Source organism: Macaca thibetana, chromosome 16 (genome assembly GCF_024542745.1).
Source record: "Macaca thibetana thibetana isolate TM-01 chromosome 16, ASM2454274v1, whole genome shotgun sequence".
NCBI classification, from domain to species: Eukaryota; Metazoa; Chordata; class Mammalia; order Primates; family Cercopithecidae; genus Macaca; species Macaca thibetana.
Window position 1 is genome coordinate 44,912,579 of NC_065593.1, and position 21,026 is coordinate 44,933,604.

The following is a 21,026-nucleotide window of genomic DNA, read 5'->3' on the forward strand; positions in this document are numbered from 1 at the left end:
CTCTCCTAGGAACTCCCTCTCTATTACCAGTCTGGGGCTAGGGATGGGAGAGGAAGCGAGGAATTAGCAAAGGGCTCAGTCTGCAATGCTAAAGCAAGGGAAGAAGAAGACACAGAAGCGTTCTGGAGAATCGGAGTTGGGGGAAGGGCAACAGAACCTCAACTGGAGGCTGCAGCAGCTGGAAAGGGTGACTCGGATGTGCAGGGCAGGGGGACATGCCCCCCACCAGGTGCACAGCACCTGGGCTACCTCTTCCAGGTGTGTTCTCCTTTGTCCCACACCATGGAGTCCAGATGGGGCACCTGAGGAGCTCTGAGGGTGGGAGCCTCTTCCCTCCTTCTTTGTGTTGCGGGGGACACTTGGGGAAATTTGGAGAAGGAGAGAACTCAGAGCTCAGCACTTTCCTCTTTCTGTTTTTCTTCTTAAGGAATTTTTTTTCCCTCACTGCTGATGACTTTACCATTTCTTGGGGGTGTGGGGAGGAGATTTTGGCTTTTGCTCCCCCCCACTTTAAGTGCCGGACAAAGTCTTACATTCCACAAGAAGCCAGAGCTTCAGAGTTTCCTAGAGATGAGGTGGCGTCTCCTCCTCTCCCAGGCACAAGCTCCGTCCCCCTCCCACTTCCCATCCCCCCAGTCTGCAGCCCTCAATCCCGGCCAGGAAGGCCCAGCCAGGCTGGGAGGAGGCCCCAAGCACATTCTTCCTCTCACTGTCATACTGCAGAAATGAAAGACACATCTTCAGCCTGGGCACCCGCCAAGCGCTTTAAGCCGAAGAGTGGCAGGGGAGGCCTTGAGCCCCAGCTCCATGCCACGTGGAAAGGATGCTTGGAAACTGTCTGCCTTGGCCCCTGGGAGGAAGGCCTGGAACTGGACGTTGGGGTGGTGGCTGTCACACGCCAGGCACACACAACCCCAATACCAGGGATCCCCAAATATCCTTCAGAACCCCAGGCCCATGATGTAGCAACCCCCAGTTCACACCTTGGAGGTTTCAACTCTTCTTTAAGATGGGCGTGGGAAAGCCTGGATGGGGAACATGTGGGGAGGGGCGGGGAGCTGCAGGCAGGAGCCCTTCTCGCTACAAAAACCCAAGAAGCAAGGTGGACAGGTCACTAACTCTCATACCACCAAGTCCTGTGACACCCCGCCCTAGACCACCACTCCAAATGTCTGTTCCCTCCAAAAACAGGACCCCTGTCCCCTATTAGGGAAGCGGTCTCTTGGAACTGACCCACAGTAGAAGGCAGGACTTTGGTGGGTTCAAGAACTGCCATCTCAGCACCTCAGCCCCCCAGTCCTGCCCTGCAGTCGCTGGCACTAGGCGGGGGCAGACCCTGGGCCACAAGTCGCTGCCACATGGTCGGGATAATTGATGAAGGTCCGTCCCTCCATTGCTGTCTCCAGCCCTGCCTCTCTGGAAACTCTATATTTTCCCTTTAATTATAGCCCCTGCAGTCTCCCTTTGCTGCCCCACCCGCACCGCTCATCCTGGCTGCCCACGGCCAGCCGACGTGGCTCCCTCCCCTTCTGTTCCTTTTTTTTCCCCTTTGCCTTCGTTGCACAAAACCAGCTGGGGGAGGGCGTGGAGAGGGGCGGGGGGAGGCAATGGAATCTTGGATGGTTTGGGGGAGGCGGGACTCCCCGCTTCCACGTTTGCAGCTCTGGAGCACCGGGGGTGGGGAGCTGCACAGGAGGGAGAGAAATGAACAGGGCACTGCAAGGAGACCCCCAGGCCTTCTCTCAGCCTTACAGAGTTTGTCAGGACGAGGTAGATTGGGGTTGAGGCAGAGCCCTGTTGGGGGATTCAGACTTGGAGGAAGAAAGGACACGGAGTTCTAGAGGCATCTTCCCTAGATATAGCCTGCTGTCCTTCAGGTCCCCAGCCCCTTTCAGAGTGTACAGATGATTCTCTCTGGTTCCTAAGGCAAAGAGCAGTGACGGGGATTTTCAGGAAAGAGATGAGGCAGTGGGAAATAGCCCCTAAAGTAAAGTCAATCATCCTCTGCAGCTCATCCCACACCCCAAAGGCAAGTTTCACCCAGACACCCAAAATATCCCATACATCCCCAACACTGAGTCCAGGTACAACTGGAGAAGGGGCTTTACGCAGCTCCGAGAAAGACATCTCTTTAGCTAAGTTCCCTCCCTCCACCCAGGTGCTCCCTGGTTTGACTGTGTTGGGTAGAAGGGTCTCTAAGCAGCCCCTGGCCACAGCCATAGCAAACAAAACTCTTCTCTAAGTCACCAATGATCACAGGCCTCCCACTAAAAATACTTCCCAACTCTGGGGTACAAGAGCTTGGGGAATGAATTTTTAGGGGATTGCAAGCCCCAATCCCCACCTCTGTGTCCCTAGAATCCCCCACCCCTACCTGGCTGCTCCATCACCCAACACCAAAGCTTTCTTCCGGAGAGACCACCTAGTCATGTTTCTCACCGTGCACCTCAGCCTCCCCACCCCATCTCTCAATCATGCCTAGGGTTTGGAGGAAAGCATTTGATTCTGTCCTGGAGCACAGCAGAAGAATTGACATCCTCAAAATTAAAACTCCCTTGCCTGCACCCTTCCCTCAGATATCTGGTTCTTAATGTCTAGAAAAGAATATGTAAATTGTCCCCCAAATACTCCCAAGCTCCATTCCCTAGCCACACCAGAAGACACCCCCAAACAGGCACATCTTTTAAATTCCCAGCTTCCCCTGTTTTGGAGAGGTCCTCAGCTGGCCTTTTTACGCCCCTCCCTTAGCTCTTGCCAGAAAAGTCAGAGGGCGAGTGGGGTACAGCCAGGAGGACCCCCTCCCCAACACCCCCAACCCTTCCACCTTTGGAAGTCTCCCCACCCAGCTCCCCAGTTCCACTTCCTCTAGATTGGAGGTCCCAGGAAGAGAGCAGAGGGGCACCCCTACCCACGGCTTAGCCCATGCCATTCTGAGGACCCAGCTGCACCCCTGCCACAGCACCTCTGGCCCAGGCTGGGCTGGGGGGCTGGGGAGGCAGAGCTGCGAAGGGGGGAGATGTGGGGTGGACTCCTTTCCCTCCTCCTCCCCCTCTCCATTCCAACTCCCAAATTGGGGGCCGGGCCAGGCAGCTCTGATTGGCTGGGGGACGGGCGGCCGGCTCCCCCTCTCTGAGGGGCAGGGTTCCTCCCTGCTCTCCATCAGGACAGTATAAAAGAGGCCCGGGCCAGGCGTCGGAGCAGACGGGAGTTTCTCCTTGGGGTCGGAGCAGGAGGCACGCGGAGTGTGAGGCCACGCATGAGCGGACGCTAACCCCCTCCCCAGCCGCAAAGAGTCTACATGTCTAGGGTCTAGACATGTTCAGCTTTGTGGACCTCCGGCTCCTGCTCCTCTTAGCGGCCACCGCCCTCCTGACGCACGGCCAAGAGGAAGGCCAAGTCGAGGGCCAAGACGAAGACAGTAAGTCCCAAACTTTTGGGAGTGCAAGGATACTCTATATCGCGCCTTGCGCTTGGTCCTGGGGGCCGCGGCTTAAACGGAGACGTGGATGCTCCGGAGACTCGGGAATGGAAGGGAGATGATAAGGGCTCTTCCACGGGGCCCTGAGAAAGGACAGAGCTCACCCTGGGGCGAGGTTGGGGATGAACGCGCCCCGGGAGCGGGAGGTGAGGGTGGAGCGCGGCGTGAGCTGGTGCGAGAGAGAATCCCGAGCGCACAACCGGGAAAGTAGGGATCTGGGTGCAGAGTGAGGAAAGCACGTCGAAGATGGGATGGCGGCGCCGAGCGGGGGATTTGAAGCCCAAGATGTAGAAGCAATCAGGAAGGCTGTGGGATGATTCATAAGGAAAGATTGCCCTCTCTCCGGGCTAGACTGTTGCTGGAGCTGTGGGGGTGCTGGGCCGCGGCGGAGGGGGCGCGGAGCGTGGGCGGGTGGAGGATGAGAAACTTTGGCGCGGACCTGGTGGGGCGGGATCCTTGCGCCCCCTTCTGACCGGTGCTGAGCACTGCGTCTCCCGGTCCAACGCTTCTTGGGGCAGGAGCCGGAGCGGGAAGACCTGAGTTATTGCTGGGTGCGGACCCCATCTCTAGATCTGGAAAGTAAAGCCGGCGATGGGGCAGCCCAAGCTTCTTAAAGAGGTAGTCGGGCCGGTGAGGCTGGCCCCGCCCCGGCCCCATTGCTTAGCGTTGCCCGACACCTAGCGGCCGTCTGGGGAGCCGCTAGTGCGGTGGGAGTGGTTAGTTAACTTCTGGACTATTTGTGGACTTTTTGGTTCTTTGGCTAAAAGTGACCCGGAGGCATTGGCTGGCTTTGGGGGACTGGGGATGGCCCCGAGAGCGGGCTTTTAAGATGTCTAGGTCCTGGAGGTTAGGGTGTCTCCTAATTTTGAGGTATATTTCAAGTCTTGGGGGGGCCTCCCCTCCGATCAGCCGCTCCCATTCTCCTAGCCCCGCCCCTGCCACCCCACCTGCCCAGGGAAGGAGGCGGGATGAGGACTGGACCTCCCTTCTCTCCTCCCGCGCACTCCTCCTGTCTCCACCGCGCAAGCCACTCCCCGCGAGCCTGCCCTCCCGATAGGGCCCCTCCTATTCTCCCCCTGCCCTCCCCCACCTCCCACCCTGTGGTTTTTATTTCACTTGGCTTCAGCGCCAATGGGCTGAGGTTGGAGTTGGAAGCCACCGCGGCCTAAAGCTTTGTTTAAATTCCTGAGAACTGGAAAGAGTTACAGCCTCCCTGGCCAGGCGCCTCGGCGCTGTCACCCGCGCTGATGAGGAGCAGGCGAACTTTTAAGGATTTAAGGAAAGAGGAACAGGGAGAAGGCGCGGGAAGTGAAAAATCCAAGTGTGCCTCTTAGACCCAGGGGAAAGGTGGTTAAGGTGAGGGTCTTGGAGCACCAAGGTGGGAGTCGCAGGCACTACTGACAACGCCCCTCTTCCTCTGCCTGTCCCAGTCCCACCAATCACCTGCGTACAGAACGGCCTCAGGTACCATGACCGAGACGTGTGGAAACCCGAGCCCTGCCGGATCTGCGTCTGCGACAACGGCAAGGTGTTGTGCGATGACGTGATCTGTGACGAGACCAAGAACTGCCCCGGCGCCGAAGTCCCCGAGGGCGAGTGCTGTCCCGTCTGCCCCGACGGCTCAGGTGCGACTGCGCTCGGGGCCTGGGGCCTGGGGCCTGGGGCCTGGGGCCTGGGGCTGGGGCTGGGGGCTGGGGATGGGGATGGTCGGCGCTCGCTGGCCCTCCGGCCTGGAGGCCTCTGCCGCCAGGAGCGGCATTAGCAAACCTTGGCTCTAACGCGCGTCTCTTCGCCCCCTAGAATCACCCACCGACCAAGAAACCACCGGCGTCGAGGTAATCTCCTGCCCTCGACTTTTGTCCCTCCGCCGCCCGTGCCTCCTCACGGTCCTCCCTTCTCTAACCTGGCCTCTTGTTTCTTCTTCCCCAATCCCACAGGGACCCAAGGGAGACACTGGCCCCCGAGGCCCAAGGGTAAGCGTTGCGCTCTCTGGGCTGTGGGGAGCTGCAGGTGGGCGTGGCTCCTGGCCCCACGCTCAACCGGCCCCGCCCTCTCCCCCTGCAGGGACCCGCAGGCCCCCCTGGCCGAGATGGCATCCCTGGACAGCCTGGACTTCCCGGACCCCCCGGACCCCCCGGACCTCCCGGACCCCCTGGCCTCGGAGGAGTAAGTGAAAAGGCCTTGTGTGTCCACTCTCCCCTGTTTTGTTTTTGTTTTTGGCAGATGACATGATTTTATACTATGAAACAATTTCAAACTTACAGAAAAGTTGCAAGAATCCTACAGGAAACTCTCACATGCCCTTCACAGTTTGTGACATGTGCTTTATTAGTTTCTGTTTATGTATATGTAGCTTTTTTTTTCTGAACTGTTTGAGTAAGTTGCTAACATCAGGTTCCTTTGCGCCTAAATACTTCGGTGTGTTTTCCCTAAAAGCAAGATCATTCTCTTAACTAACCATAGCACAGTGATTAAATTCACTCTCTAATGTGCAGTCCGTATTCAAAGTTCACCCATGTCCGAATAACGTCCTGTATAGATTCCACCCCCACCACCCCACCTGGGATCTTGTCCAGGATTATGGATTTTGCACTTAATCATCATGTTTCTAGTTTCCACAAATGTGGAATATTCCTCAGACTTTCTTTGTCTTTCGTGGCACTGGGAGTTTTGAAGAGTCCAGTTGTTTTGCAGACTGTCCCTCAATTTGGGATTGTCTGATTAGATTAGATGCAGGATGCCTGTTTGGCAGGAATATCTTACAAGCAATGTTGTTCTTCTCAGCACATCACACCAGGAAGCGCATGATGTCAGTTTCTTCCATCCTCAGTGCCGTCTTCTGCCTTTCAATTCACTATCCTGACCCTGACTTCTCTTGTTTGTTCTAGAACTTCGCTCCCCAGTTGTCTTATGGCTATGATGAGAAATCAACCGGAGGAATTTCTGTGCCTGGTCCCATGGTGAGCCAGCAGGGGGAGCAGGGATGACAGAAGAGAGAATGAGTATCCAGAGAAGGTGGGCATAGGCAGCTGGCATAGACAGCTTGGGAGGTCAAGATCACCTTTGGGACCTCAGAGTCCAGAAAAGATGCAGGATGACTGGGTGGTCCCAACAGGTATGAATGACTACATCCACATGCTTTCCTACAGAGGGATCACCATGACCCCCCTTTCTTCTCCTTCTATAGGGTCCCTCTGGTCCCCGTGGTCTCCCTGGCCCCCCTGGTGCACCTGTGAGTATCCAGGACGTATTCATATGCCTCCCTGGGCTTTGGTTTTTTGGAGGGAAGATTGGGATGAGGGAAGGGGAGATGCTCAGAGATCTCTTGGTAAGATTGGAGAAGGTTGGCGGGGACTTGCTTTCTAACCCCATCTTTCTTTCCTTCTTCTCAAGGGTCCTCAAGGCTTCCAAGGTCCCCCTGGTGAGCCTGGCGAGCCTGGAGCTTCAGTAAGCACTCTCTGTACAGATACACACTCCCTCTACAAACACACAGACTCTCCTATCGAAGAACCCCCAGGCCTGGGGTCTTCCTTGCCGCTTCCCTTCAATCCCAGCCTTCCCCTTCTTTTTTTCTTATCCTTATTCTAACCACCTCTTTTATCTTTTCTAGGGTCCCATGGGTCCCCGAGGTCCCCCTGGCCCCCCTGGAAAGAACGGAGATGATGTAAGTATCCCCAGCAAGAAGATACCATCTGACCCCATGGCCTCCGTGGGTTGGGTCCTGCAATTTCCACTCCACCGCCTTTGGGAACGATACTCAGAGGAAGGAGGGCAAGTCCCCTCTGATGCGTGGACTACCCTTGAACAATGATCCTTTCCCTTAGTGAGATGATTCCATGTCCCCAACAAGGTGACAGTTCTCCTCACCCCAGCCACCTTAGAGCAATCCCCAACCCCATCCCTCTGGGGAAACTGGCGCACAGATGGTGAGATTAAAATGCTGGTGACAGAAGTAGACAGAAATTCCTTTAGAGGCACTCAGGTTTCACCAAACGAAGGTTTCACTGTAGATTTAAACTGAGCTCTAGATTCAAAGATAAGATTCTGGGCCCCCAAACCTGACCTGCAACAACCCAGAGAAGACTGAGACCTTCCCCATTTTTCCAGCCCCTGGGCGGTGGTGGGGAGGCAGGGCCCTGACGGTCTTTTCTCTCCCTCTCAGGGGGAAGCTGGAAAACCTGGTCGTCCTGGTGAGCGTGGGCCTCCTGGGCCTCAGGTGAGCAGGGGACTGTGGCTGAACCTGGGCTTCACTGCACTTGGGCTTCATTTAGGAGCTGGGTCCATGGTGGTGTGTTCTAATGACCCTTCCTCGCCGCCTTCATCTGTCTCCAGGGTGCTCGAGGATTGCCCGGAACAGCTGGCCTCCCTGGAATGAAGGGACACAGAGTGAGTTCCCTTTGAGTCATTTAAGCTCCCCAGGTCCCCAGCATACCCCCATCCAGTCCCAGCCTCTTCCCCAAAAGATCTTGAGATGCATCATGGTGGGTGGCAGCTACAGAAGCCCTGAGGGACAGAGAGTGGACATCCAAAGCACCTCCCTCCATGGGAAAGAAGTCCCGATTAAACAACTGGGGGAGATCTTGAGCCAGTTGAGGTTTAGTCTAGCTCAGAAACAGGGGAATGGCGGTGATGACCTCTCAAGGCTCTTTCTCAGATCTAGGTGGGTGTCAAGGTTGTTCCACCATCTCCACAGATCCTCACCTTCTACCTCTTTCCTGCTTTAGGGTTTCAGTGGTTTGGATGGTGCCAAGGGAGATGCTGGTCCTGCTGGTCCCAAGGTAAGAGGCTGTCTGAACATCATGGTTCTCCACATCCCCAGAGTCCCACCATGAATGAATTTCTCACTCATTATTCTCTGTTCTACAGGGTGAGCCTGGCAGCCCTGGTGAAAATGGAGCTCCTGGTCAGATGGTGAGTGTGCCCAGTTCCAGAGGGCAGGGATGGGCAGGAGGCAGGGGCAAGATGGAGGCCTGGGGGAACGAGGCTGTCTCCCATCTCGTTTGACTTCTCTTGGTTTGGTTGTCAGGGCCCCCGTGGTCTGCCTGGTGAGAGAGGTCGCCCTGGAGCCCCTGGCCCTGCTGTAAGTACTCCTAGCCCCTTGGGGGAACCCTGGGCTCTGAAAGGGGCTCCCCAGGAGCTCTAGGGACTGACCAGTGCTCAGTGGACTTAACGGGGCTTCCCCTCTCTCCTGCAGGGTGCTCGCGGAAATGATGGTGCTACTGGTGCTGCCGGACCCCCTGTGAGTGTGGCCTGTAGGCCTCAGGGCCTGGGAGTGGGGAGGAGTCTCAGTGTCTGCTCTCGGAGCTGACACTGGGGGCAGGTTGTGTTGGTCTGAACCCCAGGGCTTCTTCTGTCCCAGGGTGTGACTTGCAGCTGCCATCTCTTCCTTCTCGTTAAGATCTCCATTTCATTCACAGGGTCCTACTGGCCCCGCTGGTCCTCCTGGCTTCCCTGGTGCTGTTGGTGCTAAGGTGAGACCCCCCACTCTCCTCTGAGCATGACCCTCATGGGCCAAGCAGTTCACGTCTCCTTGTTCCCCAAACCAAAGGGACCCAGAATGGCAAGAGAGCAACCCGTTCACTAACACCTTTGTCCCAGGGTCTCTGTGTCTGATCTTAGAGTCCTGATCATTGCTTTCCTGTCCCTGTCTCCCCTTCCTCCTGTCATCCCAAGAGGCAAGGTTGGGTTTCCTAGGGTGGCTTCTGATATGTCCTTTCTTCTGATCCAGGGCGAAGCTGGTCCCCAAGGTCCCCGAGGCTCTGAAGGTCCCCAGGGTGTGCGTGGTGAGCCTGGCCCCCCTGGCCCTGCTGGTGCTGCTGGCCCTGCTGTAAGTGTCCCTGCCTCAGTGTCCCCTGTGCCGCTTTCTAACCTCAGAGTCCTTGCCTGTTGCTCACACTCCTTTCTCTGTGCCACAGGGAAACCCTGGTGCTGATGGACAGCCTGGCGCTAAAGGTGCCAATGTAAGTATCCTGCCAGGCTTCAGTTCCACCCCTGCTGCCTGCAGCCTGCCTGCCCCGTTCCCTCTGCTCCTAGGCTCACCTGGCTGTCTGCTTCCCACAGGGTGCTCCTGGTATTGCTGGTGCTCCTGGCTTCCCTGGTGCCCGAGGCCCCTCTGGACCCCAGGGCCCCGGCGGCCCTCCCGGTCCCAAGGGTAACAGCGTGAGTACCAAAATTCTGCCCGCCCCATGCACTGGCTCCAGTGCGGCTCTCATCTGGGGAGCAGGAAGATGCAGGCCAACTGAGCGCCCCCAACTCTCAGCTCATCCTCTTCTCCCCCCTTGCAGGGTGAACCTGGTGCTCCTGGCAGCAAAGGAGACACTGGTGCTAAGGGAGAACCCGTAAGTCTCCCTGTCATTCTTCTTGCAGCCCAGCCCACCTTGCCCTGGAAGCCCCCTGAGGGAGATCCAGAAAGGAAGAGGAACCCCTAGCCTTCTGGGGGAGCCCCTGCCCCACCCCTGATGCTGGAAGCCCAGCCTCAGCCAGCTCTAAGACTGGCATAGGATGGCCCCTCACCATAGGCCGCCCCCTCCTCTTGGCTCTCTCCAGGGCCCCGTTGGTGTTCAAGGACCTCCTGGCCCTGCTGGAGAGGAAGGAAAGCGAGGAGCTCGAGGTGAACCCGGACCCACTGGCCTGCCCGGACCCCCTGGCGAGCGTGTAAGTGCCCCTGCCCGCCCCCTCCCACTCCACCCTCAGTGCCTGGCTGGTGCCCACGTGTCTCTGAGTTAACTGGCCTCCTCTCCTCCTGCAGGGTGGACCTGGTAGCCGTGGTTTCCCTGGTGCAGATGGTGTTGCTGGTCCCAAGGTAACCTCTCCTTGAGGCCGGGGGACTGTCCCTGCTGCTCCCTGGGCATCGTCTTCCTCTTTTGGCCCATGGCAAAGAGCCACAAACTTGAGACCCTAACTGTTCCTGTGACTTCTCCCAACCAGGGTCCCGCTGGTGAACGTGGTTCTCCTGGCCCTGCTGGCCCCAAAGGATCTCCTGGTGAAGCTGGTCGTCCTGGTGAAGCTGGTCTGCCTGGTGCCAAGGTGAGGCCCCAGTCCTTCAGCCTGGCTTGGCCAGGCCCTGACCATACCATGTGGGGTCTGGGATGAGGCGTTCTGGAGCAGGCCCAGGGATCTGCCCTCCGGAGTCCTCCCCCACCTCCATCATGCTTCTCCCCCAAACCCACTCATACCTCTCTGCCGCCCTAGGGTCTGACTGGAAGCCCTGGCAGCCCTGGTCCTGATGGCAAAACTGGCCCCCCTGTAAGTATCACTCCCCCTGACCCCCTGCCACTGTCCTGTCTACCTCCTCACTATCCTCACTGCTGCTTTCGTGCCTCCCATCCTTAGGGTCCCGCCGGTCAAGATGGTCGCCCCGGACCCCCAGGCCCCCCTGGTGCCCGTGGTCAGGCTGGTGTGATGGGATTCCCTGGACCTAAAGGTGCTGCTGTGAGTATTCAGTGAGGATCCATGAAGAGCCAGGGACAGACACACCTGAGACTCAAAGGAGTCCTGAGCTCTGGGCTCAGCTCTGGCGCTACCTGCTGTGTGGCCACTCACTCTCGCTTTCTGGACCTCAGTCTCCTGATCTGTAAAATGAAAGACTTCTCGGCTGAGTGTGGTGTCTCATGCCTGTAATCCCAACATGTTGGGAGGCTGAGGCAGGTGGGTCATGAGGTCAGGAGTTTGAGACCAGTCTGGCCAACATAGTGAAACCACGTCTCTACTAAAAATACAAAAAATTAGCTGGGTGTGGTGGTGTGCACCTGTAATCCCAGCTACTCAGGAGGCTGAGGCAGAAGAATTGCATGAACCTGGGAGGCGGAAGTTGCAGTGAGCCTGCACTCACTGCATTGCACTCCAGCCTGGGCAACCGTGTGAGACTCCGTCTCAAAAAAACAAAAAAACAGAAAAAAAAAAAAAAAGAGAGAGAGAAAAGAAAAAATGAAAGACTTCTCCAGGCTCCATGACCACTGCTCTGTGCTGGAAATAAGTGTTGTTGGTGGCCCTCCACCCCCTACATGTGGGGATAGGACAGTCCTTTGATACGGTAGGCACCCCCAGTCTTGGTGGATTCTTCAAGGTCCAAAAGGAGATAGCAGAGGAGAGGAAAGCCCTTTGCAGTGCAGGCCACAGCGGGCATCTAACAGCGAAAAGGCAGGGGAGAGGGTGCAGGAGGAGGAGCCTGGAAGGGCATCTTAGGAGGAGTGGGCTCGAAGGGGCCCAGCAAGAAGCGCCTGCAGGGGCATTCCCTGGGGGCCAAACAGCAGAGTCTTTTGAAAAGAAAGTCCCTTAAAAAGTCCCACTCAGAGTAAATGAGAGTCCCTAGGAGGCCCTGGCTTCTTACTTCAGCCCCCTCAACCCTAACTCCCTTTCTCCACAGGGAGAGCCCGGCAAGGCTGGAGAGCGAGGTGTTCCCGGACCCCCTGGTGCTGTCGTAAGTATCTCCTTTCCGTCCCTCCCTACCCGCTTCCGGTTGCTGCCCCAGCACTTTCTCCTCCCTGCAGGATCGGTGCTAGAGGCCACAGTCCTTGGCTGCTCCCAACCTGAGTTGGCTGCTCAGAGCCTGCTCAGGGCCTCCCAACCCTGAGTTCCCCTTCGCTCTCTCCCCACAGGGTCCTGCTGGCAAAGATGGAGAGGCTGGAGCTCAGGGACCCCCTGGCCCTGCTGTGAGTGTCGCTGATAGGGAGATCTGGGGAGCAGGAAAGGGGAAACACCCTCAGCCCCTCGTCTCCTGGGCCTCTCCGTGACCGCATTGTTCTCTCTGTGCAGGGTCCCGCTGGCGAGAGAGGTGAACAAGGCCCTGCTGGCTCCCCCGGCTTCCAGGTGAGGCCTCATGGCTGTCAGGGTGCTGGGAGGTAGGGGTGGGAAACAGCTCTTTGGTCTCTTCCAGATTCTAAACCTTCCCTTCCTCCTTCCCCCATTTCCCACTCACAGGGTCTCCCCGGCCCCGCTGGTCCTCCCGGTGAAGCAGGCAAACCTGGTGAACAGGTAAGAGGGAGCAGCTGGGAGCAGCGGGCCAGAAGGGTGGGAGATGCAGGGAATCCAGAGGGACAGGCCGCTGCTCCTAGTTCATCAGACAGCCATCAGCTAGAGGGATTGAGATCAGACGCCAGAAAGAACTTCCTACCATGGAGGGAGCATCACAGAGGGAAGTGGGGGCTGCATGATTGCTAGCCTGGGTGACTTCTTTTAAGAGCTGCTGGGATATGCTGTGACTTTCCCTCAACCCTTCTATTGATACATTTTGGTCCATAGTTTGGGGAGCGGGGAGGCCTTTGACACATCTCCAGGAGGAAGAGAGGGGCTGTCTGGGATAATTCCACTTCAGTGCTGAGAAGGGGCTCCTCTCTCATCACGGCCATACCCCAGGAGGAGGGACAGTGCTTTGCAGCAGAGTGGCCCCAGGTAGATTTTGCTCACTGTCTGTTCCTCCCTCCCTCCCTCCCCCTCAGGGTGTTCCTGGAGACCTTGGTGCCCCCGGCCCCTCTGGAGCAAGAGTAAGTAGGCCTCTCTCGCTGCATCCATCAAGGTGCCTTGTACGTGGCCCTGTCTCCAGAACAGCTGTCACATGCCCTGTCCTTCCCTTCTAGGGCGAGAGAGGATTCCCTGGCGAGCGTGGTGTGCAAGGTCCCCCTGGTCCTGCTGGTCCCCGAGGGGCCAATGGTGCTCCCGGCAATGATGGTGCTAAGGTGAGGGCAGCGTGGAAGGGTCTCTGGCAAGCAGCCCGGGGACCAGGTCTCACCCCTCCTGCAGCAGGGGATGGCTGGCTATGACCAAAGCCATGGAGATAGGGTGCAAGGTGGGGGGAAAAAACCAGGGTAGGGGCCCACAAACAGCCTGGAGTCTGGGCTGTGAGTCTTTTCTTTTCATCTTTTCTCAAGGCCTGTCATTGGCCTTGGAACTAAGCCTGTGAGATACCAAGCAGGGCTTAGGGCTATGACCCACTCTTGGGACCCCACGCCTCACTTCAGTCTTCTTGGTTGTCACATAGGGTGATGCTGGTGCCCCTGGAGCTCCCGGTAGCCAGGGCGCCCCTGGCCTTCAGGGAATGCCTGGTGAACGTGGTGCAGCTGGTCTTCCAGGGCCTAAGGGTGACAGAGTAAGTTCAACCTTCCCTCTCCCCTGAGCCCTACATGGCTCCCATCTCTGCCTACTGTGAATCCCTCATCATCTCTCCTTCTCCCTGGGATCTGTTCCTCTTCTCACTAATCCTCCCCTCTTCCCCTTTCTGCTCTGGCCTCTTTGCTGATGAATCCTCTCCTGGTGGTCCAGGCCTGTCTCTCCCCATGAGTTACCATGGTGATGAGAGGTGGGGGCATCTCCTTGATGGAGACTCCCTTATTCATCCCCCTACACAAGTCAGGGGCCTCTTAACCTCAGTTCTACCTGAGTCTCCAGGCAGGCACCCTTTTTCCTGAAAGGACCTTTGAGTCCTTGCCCCAGGTGGAGGCAGGGCAGAGCAGGAGAGGGCCTCTCAGGAAAGCCAGACACAAGCAGAACACTACAGGTCATCTCCTTGCCCCACACTGGAAATCTCAAGCTTATCCATGTCTTTAGGGTGATGCTGGTCCCAAAGGTGCTGATGGCTCTCCTGGCAAAGATGGCGTCCGTGGTCTGACTGGCCCCATTGGTCCTCCTGGTCCTGCTGGTGCCCCTGGTGACAAGGTGAGGTGGCTGCTTCCCCACCTTCTGCCCTAACACATAGCCTCCCCAGCAGGCCTGGGCACGGTTCCATGGGGTTGGGTTGGGAAAGCAGGTCCTGTCAAACTGAGCTGTCAACCCGGGAACCTGGAGGGACCAGAGGGAGGGGAGGCTCTCCTGGGGTCATCTACCAGGAATATTCAGGGGAGGCCCTGACCCTGAGCCTCTTGTTCCTTGCTCTCAGGGTGAAACTGGTCCCAGCGGCCCTGCTGGTCCCACTGGAGCTCGTGGTGCCCCCGTAAGTATAGAAGACCTGTTAAGACCCCACACTTGGCCCTTCCCTCCCTTCACATAGCACTCCTGGCCCTGTCTGTGCCTCCACCTCTTGCCTTTCCCCTCACTCCATCTCCGCCTTCCCTCATGTCAGCGCATCTCTCCAATCTGCCACCTTTTCTTCTAGGGAGACCGTGGTGAGCCTGGTCCCCCCGGCCCTGCTGGCTTCGCTGGCCCCCCTGTGAGTACCAAGACCCCCTCATTTTTCATCACCGACTGGGACCTGGGACCTCGAGGGACAGAATGAGGACAAAGGCGTCAGCCCTCCTCTGGGGAGAAGGGTGGAGACGGGATTGTTTCCCACCCAAGCATCTTCCTGCCTCCATTACTGCCCATTGCCCCGCCGGTGGAAACTCCTGCCTGCCTCTCTGCACTCACGGCCCTGCTTCCTCCCCCAGGGTGCTGATGGCCAACCCGGTGCTAAAGGCGAACCTGGTGATGCTGGTGCTAAAGGCGATGCTGGTCCCCCTGGCCCTGCCGGACCCGCTGGACCCCCTGGCCCCATTGTGAGTGGCTTGCCCTCTGTGCCTGTGATGCTGGTGTCCTAGGACTCAGGACAGGTCCAGGCTTGATGCCTCTGTACTCTCCTACAGGGTAATGTTGGTGCTCCTGGACCCAAAGGTGCTCGTGGCAGCGCTGGTCCCCCTGTGAGTATCACCTGCCTCTCTGCTGAGCCTCTCCCCTCTCCCCAGGCAGCGGTGGCAGGTGAGGGCAGCTGAATAGGATGACTTGGCTGTTCTCCCTCTGACGGTTCCTTTGTTCTCCCTTCCAGGGTGCTACTGGTTTCCCTGGTGCTGCTGGCCGAGTCGGTCCTCCTGGCCCCTCTGTAAGTCTCTGCAGTGGAGTCCACTGCTCTAGGTTGGGGGTGGTGGGTGCGGGCTGCCAGAAGGATGGTGGGTCCGACTGAGGAACCAATGATGCACCAGAGCCCCCTGGAGTCTGACGGCCGCTCCTATCCCCATCCAGGGAAATGCTGGACCCCCTGGCCCTCCTGGTCCTGCTGGCAAAGAAGGTGGCAAAGGTCCCCGTGGTGAGACTGGCCCTGCTGGACGTCCTGGTGAAGTTGGTCCCCCTGGTCCCCCTGGCCCCGCTGGCGAGAAAGGATCCCCTGGTGCTGATGGGCCTGCTGTAAGTGCCAGCTCAGATCTCTGCAGCTCCAGAGGTGTCCAGAGCTGGGGAGGGGTCCCTGTGCTGCTGTCCCGCACCTCACCCCTGTTTGCCTCCCACAGGGTGCTCCTGGCACTCCCGGGCCTCAAGGTATTGCTGGACAGCGTGGCGTGGTCGGCCTGCCTGGTCAGAGAGGAGAAAGAGGCTTCCCTGGTCTTCCTGGCCCCTCTGTAAGTGCCCCCCTCACCTTGGGGGACCCTGAGAAAAACCATCACAGGACTTGGAGTGGGGTGGAGCCAAGGAGAACAGATTTGGTAGAGATGACCTCAGGGGACTCATGGGTCCTCTCAGACCCTGTCGCTGGCCTGACTCTTTCTTCTCCCTTAGGGTGAACCTGGCAAACAAGGTCCCTCTGGAGCAAGTGGCGAACGTGGTCCCCCTGGTCCCATGGGCCCCCCTGGATTGGCCGGACCCCCTGGTGAATCTGGACGTGAGGTGAGCAGTCCCCAGCCCCCATGCCAGTACCCTCAGCATGGCCACTGTGGCCTTGCCTAAGTCCTCTTCTCTGGCTGACTCTCACTTCTCTCTCTCTCTCTCTGCAGGGAGCTCCTGGTGCCGAAGGTTCCCCTGGACGAGATGGTTCTCCTGGCCCCAAGGTAAGATGGTGACACTCCATGACCACAGCCTTGTCTGCTGCTTCCCTGCCCCATCCTGGCCATTCAGCTGGAGCTGGCCCATATTCCTCTGCTCTCCCCGCCAGGGTGACCGTGGTGAGACTGGCCCCGCTGGACCTCCTGGTGCTCCTGGTGCTCCTGGTGCCCCTGGCCCCGTTGGCCCTGCTGGCAAGAGTGGTGATCGTGGTGAGACTGTAAGTAGCTGGGCTCCAGTTCCCTGTGTCTGGTCAGGCCAGGGACTCTCCAGGCCTCCTTAGAGGCCTGGGGATGGGTGTCGGACTTCACCCAGGCAGGGGGAGGAAAGGAGATCCTGCAAGATGTCGGGGCCTTAATCCAAAAAACTGAGTTAAAGCTCAGCCTCAAGTCCCCTCTCCCAGACAGGACCCCCTCTCCCTTGAGCTGGCCCCAGCTCTCATGAAGATTGCAGTGGGGAGGTTTCCCTGGGAGTTGGGAGAGATGGCCACAGTGGGAAGGGGCTGAGGAGAGAGATATGCAGCAGGGGGAGGCCTCATCCTGCAGCCCCAGCCTCAGCCTCCCCTGGCCAAGATCTCATGCTCTCCTTGCTCTCCTCAGGGTCCTGCCGGTCCCGCTGGTCCTGTCGGCCCTGTTGGCGCCCGTGGCCCCGCTGTAAGTTCCCTGCTGTGTCTCCCACACCTTCAGAACCCTACAGATGCGGACAGTGCCCCACTTGATGCCCCGTCTCTCTTCTAGGGACCCCAAGGCCCCCGTGGTGACAAGGGTGAGACAGGCGAACAAGGCGACAGAGGCATAAAGGGTCACCGTGGCTTCTCTGGCCTCCAGGGTCCCCCTGGCCCTCCTGTGAGTATGCTCAGCCCCTCCCCAGTCCTCATGCTGTGCTGTATGATAGAAGGGGGAGCTTTGCCTCGGTTTCCCCCTCTGGATAGTCACTCTTACCCCTCCCTAGTGAGGACTGGGGTCTGAAGATTTATGGGCATGTCCAAGTAGCTTCTGAGAGGGTGAGGGGTACACAGAGAGGGATTATGGGAGAGGTCTCTGCCTATGGACACCCTGGGGCTAGATTTCCAGAATAATGAAGGGGCATGGGCTGCCCACGCTGCCCTCGTCTCTCCAGCAAGGCCCTCAGGCTACATTTGACCCTCACTGGGCCTGAATTGCCTTTTTATCTGTCCTTCAGGGCTCTCCTGGCGAACAAGGTCCCTCTGGAGCCTCTGGTCCTGCTGGTCCCCGAGTAAGTCATGCCTTCTCTCTTCTCTTCCTGAGTCCCAAGCCCAGGCTCACCTTGGGGACCCTTGCCAGGGACCCAGGCACCCTTTGCCTCTCTGGAGAAGGGTTAAGGGACAGGGAGTGGACAAAGAGAAGAAGAATCCTGAACAAGCAATCTGATTTAGCTTTGGCCTCTCTGCTCCCCAGTCCGTCCTCCCCTGGCTCAGCGGCTGGAGCGAGCTATGGCATGTCCTATGGAAAGAGGCTGAAACTGGCTCTATGAGGCCGTGGAGCCAGAGCCAGCAGGGAGGGTGGTGGGCTTCTCCTCCAGAGCTGGGGTTGTTGGGGCTTCTGGCAGCCTTTCTCAAACCATTTCCCCCACTCCAGGGTCCCCCTGGCTCTGCTGGTACTCCTGGCAAAGATGGACTCAACGGCCTCCCTGGCCCCATTGGGCCCCCTGGTCCTCGCGGTCGCACTGGTGATGCTGGTCCTGTTGTATGTAGCCCCTCATCCCCTCTGCTCATGGCCCTCCAGCCCCCAAAGCACTTGGAAGCCGGTAATCCCCAGTCTCCTCCCTCTCTGTGCAGGGTCCCCCTGGCCCTCCTGGCCCTCCCGGTCCCCCTGGTCCTCCCAGCGGTGGTTTCGACTTCAGCTTCCTGCCCCAGCCACCTCAAGAGAAGGCTCACGATGGCGGCCGCTACTACCGGGCTGATGATGCCAATGTGGTTCGTGACCGTGACCTCGAGGTGGACACCACCCTCAAGAGCCTGAGCCAGCAGATCGAGAACATCCGGAGCCCCGAGGGCAGCCGCAAGAACCCCGCCCGCACCTGCCGCGACCTCAAGATGTGCCACTCTGACTGGAAGAGCGGTGAGGGCCTGCCCTAGCCTCCCCCTCCCTCCTACTTCTGCCATGCCAGGGTCCCCATGCCCATATGTGCCCCTACCATATGGTGCTGGCTGCTCCACTTCCCTGACTCCACCTTGCCCTGCCCTACCACAGGAGAGTACTGGATTGACCCCAACCAAGGCTGCAACCTGGATGCCATCAAAGTCTTCTGCAACATGGAGACTGGTGAGACCTGCGTGTACCCCACTCAGCCCAGTGTGGCCCAGAAGAACTGGTACATCAGCAAGAACCCCAAGGACAAGAGGCACGTCTGGTTCGGCGAGAGCATGACCGACGGATTCCAGGTGCGTGAGCTGGACCTCAGAGCCAGTGTTAGGAGATGGGCTAGCCCAGTGCTCAGAAGGGACATGAAGTCCTGGAGTAGGTCTCTGCTAAGGGTGATGGACAGAGCTGGGCTGGGAGGCAGGGGTCCCAGGTCCCTGATAGTGGTTCAGACACAGGCTGCCTATGGGCAGGTGGCCCCTCTTGATATAAGGGTGTATTGGGCCGCTCTCTGAGGACCCTGGACAGGGAGGCCAGGCAGGACTAGAGGTTCCTGCATAGCTGCTCACTCTTCCCTCTCTCCCCTCCCCTGCAGTTCGAGTATGGCGGCGAGGGCTCCGACCCTGCCGACGTGGCCATCCAGCTGACCTTCCTGCGCCTGATGTCCACCGAGGCCTCCCAGAACATCACCTACCACTGCAAGAACAGCGTGGCCTACATGGACCAGCAGACTGGCAACCTCAAGAAGGCACTGCTCCTCCAGGGCTCCAACGAGATCGAGATCCGCGCCGAGGGCAACAGTCGCTTCACCTACAGCGTCACTGTCGATGGCTGCACGGTGAGTGGCCAGAATCCTCAGGCAGGGCCCCACCTCTCTGGCCTTGGGCTTTTTGGGCAGGCCATAGTGTCCTCTTTCCATCACTCCCACGTGGTAATGCCCCCTCCCATTGTCTCCGCCCCACCCCAGAGTCACACCGGAGCCTGGGGCAAGACAGTGATCGAATACAAAACCACCAAGACCTCCCGCCTGCCCATCATCGATGTGGCCCCCTTGGACGTTGGTGCCCCAGACCAGGAATTCGGCTTCGACGTTGGCCCTGTCTGCTTCCTGTAAACTCCCTCCATCCCAACCTGGCTCCCTCCCACCCAACCAACTTTCCCCCCAACCCGGAAACAGACAAGCAACCCAAACTGAACCCCTCAAAAGCCAAAAAATGGGAGACAATTTCACATGGACTTTGGAAAATATTTTTTTTCCTTTGCATTCATCTCTCAAACTTAGTTTTTATCTTTGACCAACCGAACATGACCAAAAACCAAAAGTGCATTCAACCTTACCAAAAAAAAAAAAAAAGAATAAATAAATAACTTTTTAAAAAAGGAAGCTTGGTCCACTTGCTTGAAGACCCATGCGGGGGTAAGTCCCTTTCTGCCCGTTGGGCTTATGAAACCCCAACGCTGCCCTTTCTGCTCCTTTCTCCATCCCCTCTTGGGGCCTCCCCTCCACTCCTTCCCAAATCTGTCTCCCCAGAAGACACAGGAAACAATGCATTGTCTGCCCAGCAACCAAAGGCAATGCTGAAACACCCAAGTGGTCCCCACCCTCAGCCCGCTCCTGCCCGCCCAGCACCCCCAGACCCTGGGGAGACCTGGGGTTCTCAGACTGCCAAAGAAGCCTTGCCATCTGGCACTCCCATGGCTCTTGCAACATCTCCCCTTCGTTTTTGAGGGGGTCATGCCGGGGGAGCCACCAGCCCCTCACTGGGTTCGGAGGAGAGTCAGGAAGGGCCACGACAAAGCAGAAACATCGGATTTGGGGAACGCGTCAATCCCTCGTGCCGCAGGGCTGGGCGGGAGAGACTGTTCTGTTCCTTGTGTAACTGTGTTGCTGAAAGACTACCTCGTTCTTGTCTTGATGTGTCACCGGGGCAACTGCCTGGGGGCGGGGATGGGGGCAGGGTGGAAGCGGCTCCCCATTTTATACCAAAGGTGCTACATCTATGTGATGGGGTGGGGAGGGAATCACTGGTGCTATAGAAATTGAGATGCCCCCCCAGGCCAGCAAATGTTCCTTTTTGTTCAAAGTCTATTTTTATTCCTTGATATTTTTCTTTTTTTTTTTTTTTGTGGATGGGGACTTGTGAATTTTTCTAAAGGTGCTATTTAACATGGGAGGAGAGCGTGTGCGGCTCCAGCCCAGCCCGTTGCTCACTTTCCACCCTCTCTCTACCCGCTTCTGGCTTCTCAGGCCTCTGCTCTCTGACCGCTCTCCTCTGAAACCCTCCTCCACAGCTGCAGCCCATCCTCCCGGCTCTCTCCTAGTCTGTCCTGCGTCCTCTCTCCCCGGGTTTCAGAGACAACTTCCCAAAGCACAAAGCAGTTTTTCCCCCTAGGGGTGGGAGGAAGCAAAAGACTCTGTACCTATTTTGTATGTGTATAATAATTTGAGATGTTTTTAATTATTTTGATTGCTGGAATAAAGCATGTGGAAATGACCCAAACATAATCCGCAGTGGCCTCCTAATTTCCTTCTTTGGAGTTGGGGGAGGGGGAGATATGGGGAAGGGACTTTGGGGTGGTGGGCTTGCCTTCCATTCCTGCCCTTTCTCTCCCCACTATTTTCTTCTAGATCCCTCCATAGGCCTGCTCCCGTTTCTCTCACCCTTCTTATACCTCAAACCTTTTTATTTCCTCTTTTATTTTCTATCTCTTGCAATTCCCTTGCACCGTTT

The 21,026-nt window shown here is 57.8% G+C and overlaps 1 protein-coding gene across 3 annotated transcripts; it reads left to right on the plus strand.

Moving 5' to 3' along the window:
• The first annotated feature begins 3,176 nt into the window (after positions 1-3,176).
• On the plus strand, positions 3,177-20,795 carry COL1A1 (collagen type I alpha 1 chain). Of its 3 annotated transcripts, XM_050765654.1 has the most exons (51): positions 3,188-3,418; positions 4,909-5,103; positions 5,279-5,313; positions 5,416-5,451; positions 5,543-5,644; positions 6,367-6,438; positions 6,666-6,710; positions 6,872-6,925; positions 7,089-7,142; positions 7,641-7,694; positions 7,811-7,864; positions 8,203-8,256; positions 8,345-8,389; positions 8,505-8,558; positions 8,673-8,717; positions 8,896-8,949; positions 9,207-9,305; positions 9,394-9,438; positions 9,539-9,637; positions 9,763-9,816; positions 10,025-10,132; positions 10,227-10,280; positions 10,406-10,504; positions 10,670-10,723; positions 10,811-10,909; positions 11,844-11,897; positions 12,076-12,129; positions 12,233-12,286; positions 12,398-12,451; positions 12,916-12,960; positions 13,054-13,152; positions 13,455-13,562; positions 14,021-14,128; positions 14,349-14,402; positions 14,565-14,618; positions 14,836-14,943; positions 15,031-15,084; positions 15,210-15,263; positions 15,404-15,565; positions 15,667-15,774; positions 15,932-16,039; positions 16,147-16,200; positions 16,305-16,412; positions 16,792-16,845; positions 16,930-17,037; positions 17,375-17,428; positions 17,791-17,898; positions 17,991-18,273; positions 18,406-18,596; positions 18,890-19,132; positions 19,262-20,795. In XM_050765654.1, the coding sequence occupies exons 1-51, from the start codon at positions 3,316-3,318 to the stop codon at positions 19,406-19,408; spliced, it is 4,395 nt and encodes a 1,464-aa protein (XP_050621611.1). In that variant the 5' UTR covers positions 3,188-3,315; the 3' UTR covers positions 19,409-20,795. The 3 variants fall into 3 exon arrangements, with proteins under 3 accessions (XP_050621610.1, XP_050621611.1, XP_050621612.1); XM_050765653.1 differs by having other exon boundaries at positions 3,177-3,418; positions 5,279-5,451; XM_050765655.1 differs by lacking the exons at positions 8,345-8,389; positions 8,505-8,558; positions 8,673-8,717; ... (5 more) ...; positions 10,025-10,132; positions 10,227-10,280 and having other exon boundaries at positions 5,279-5,451.
• The last annotated feature ends 231 nt before the right edge of the window (positions 20,796-21,026 follow it).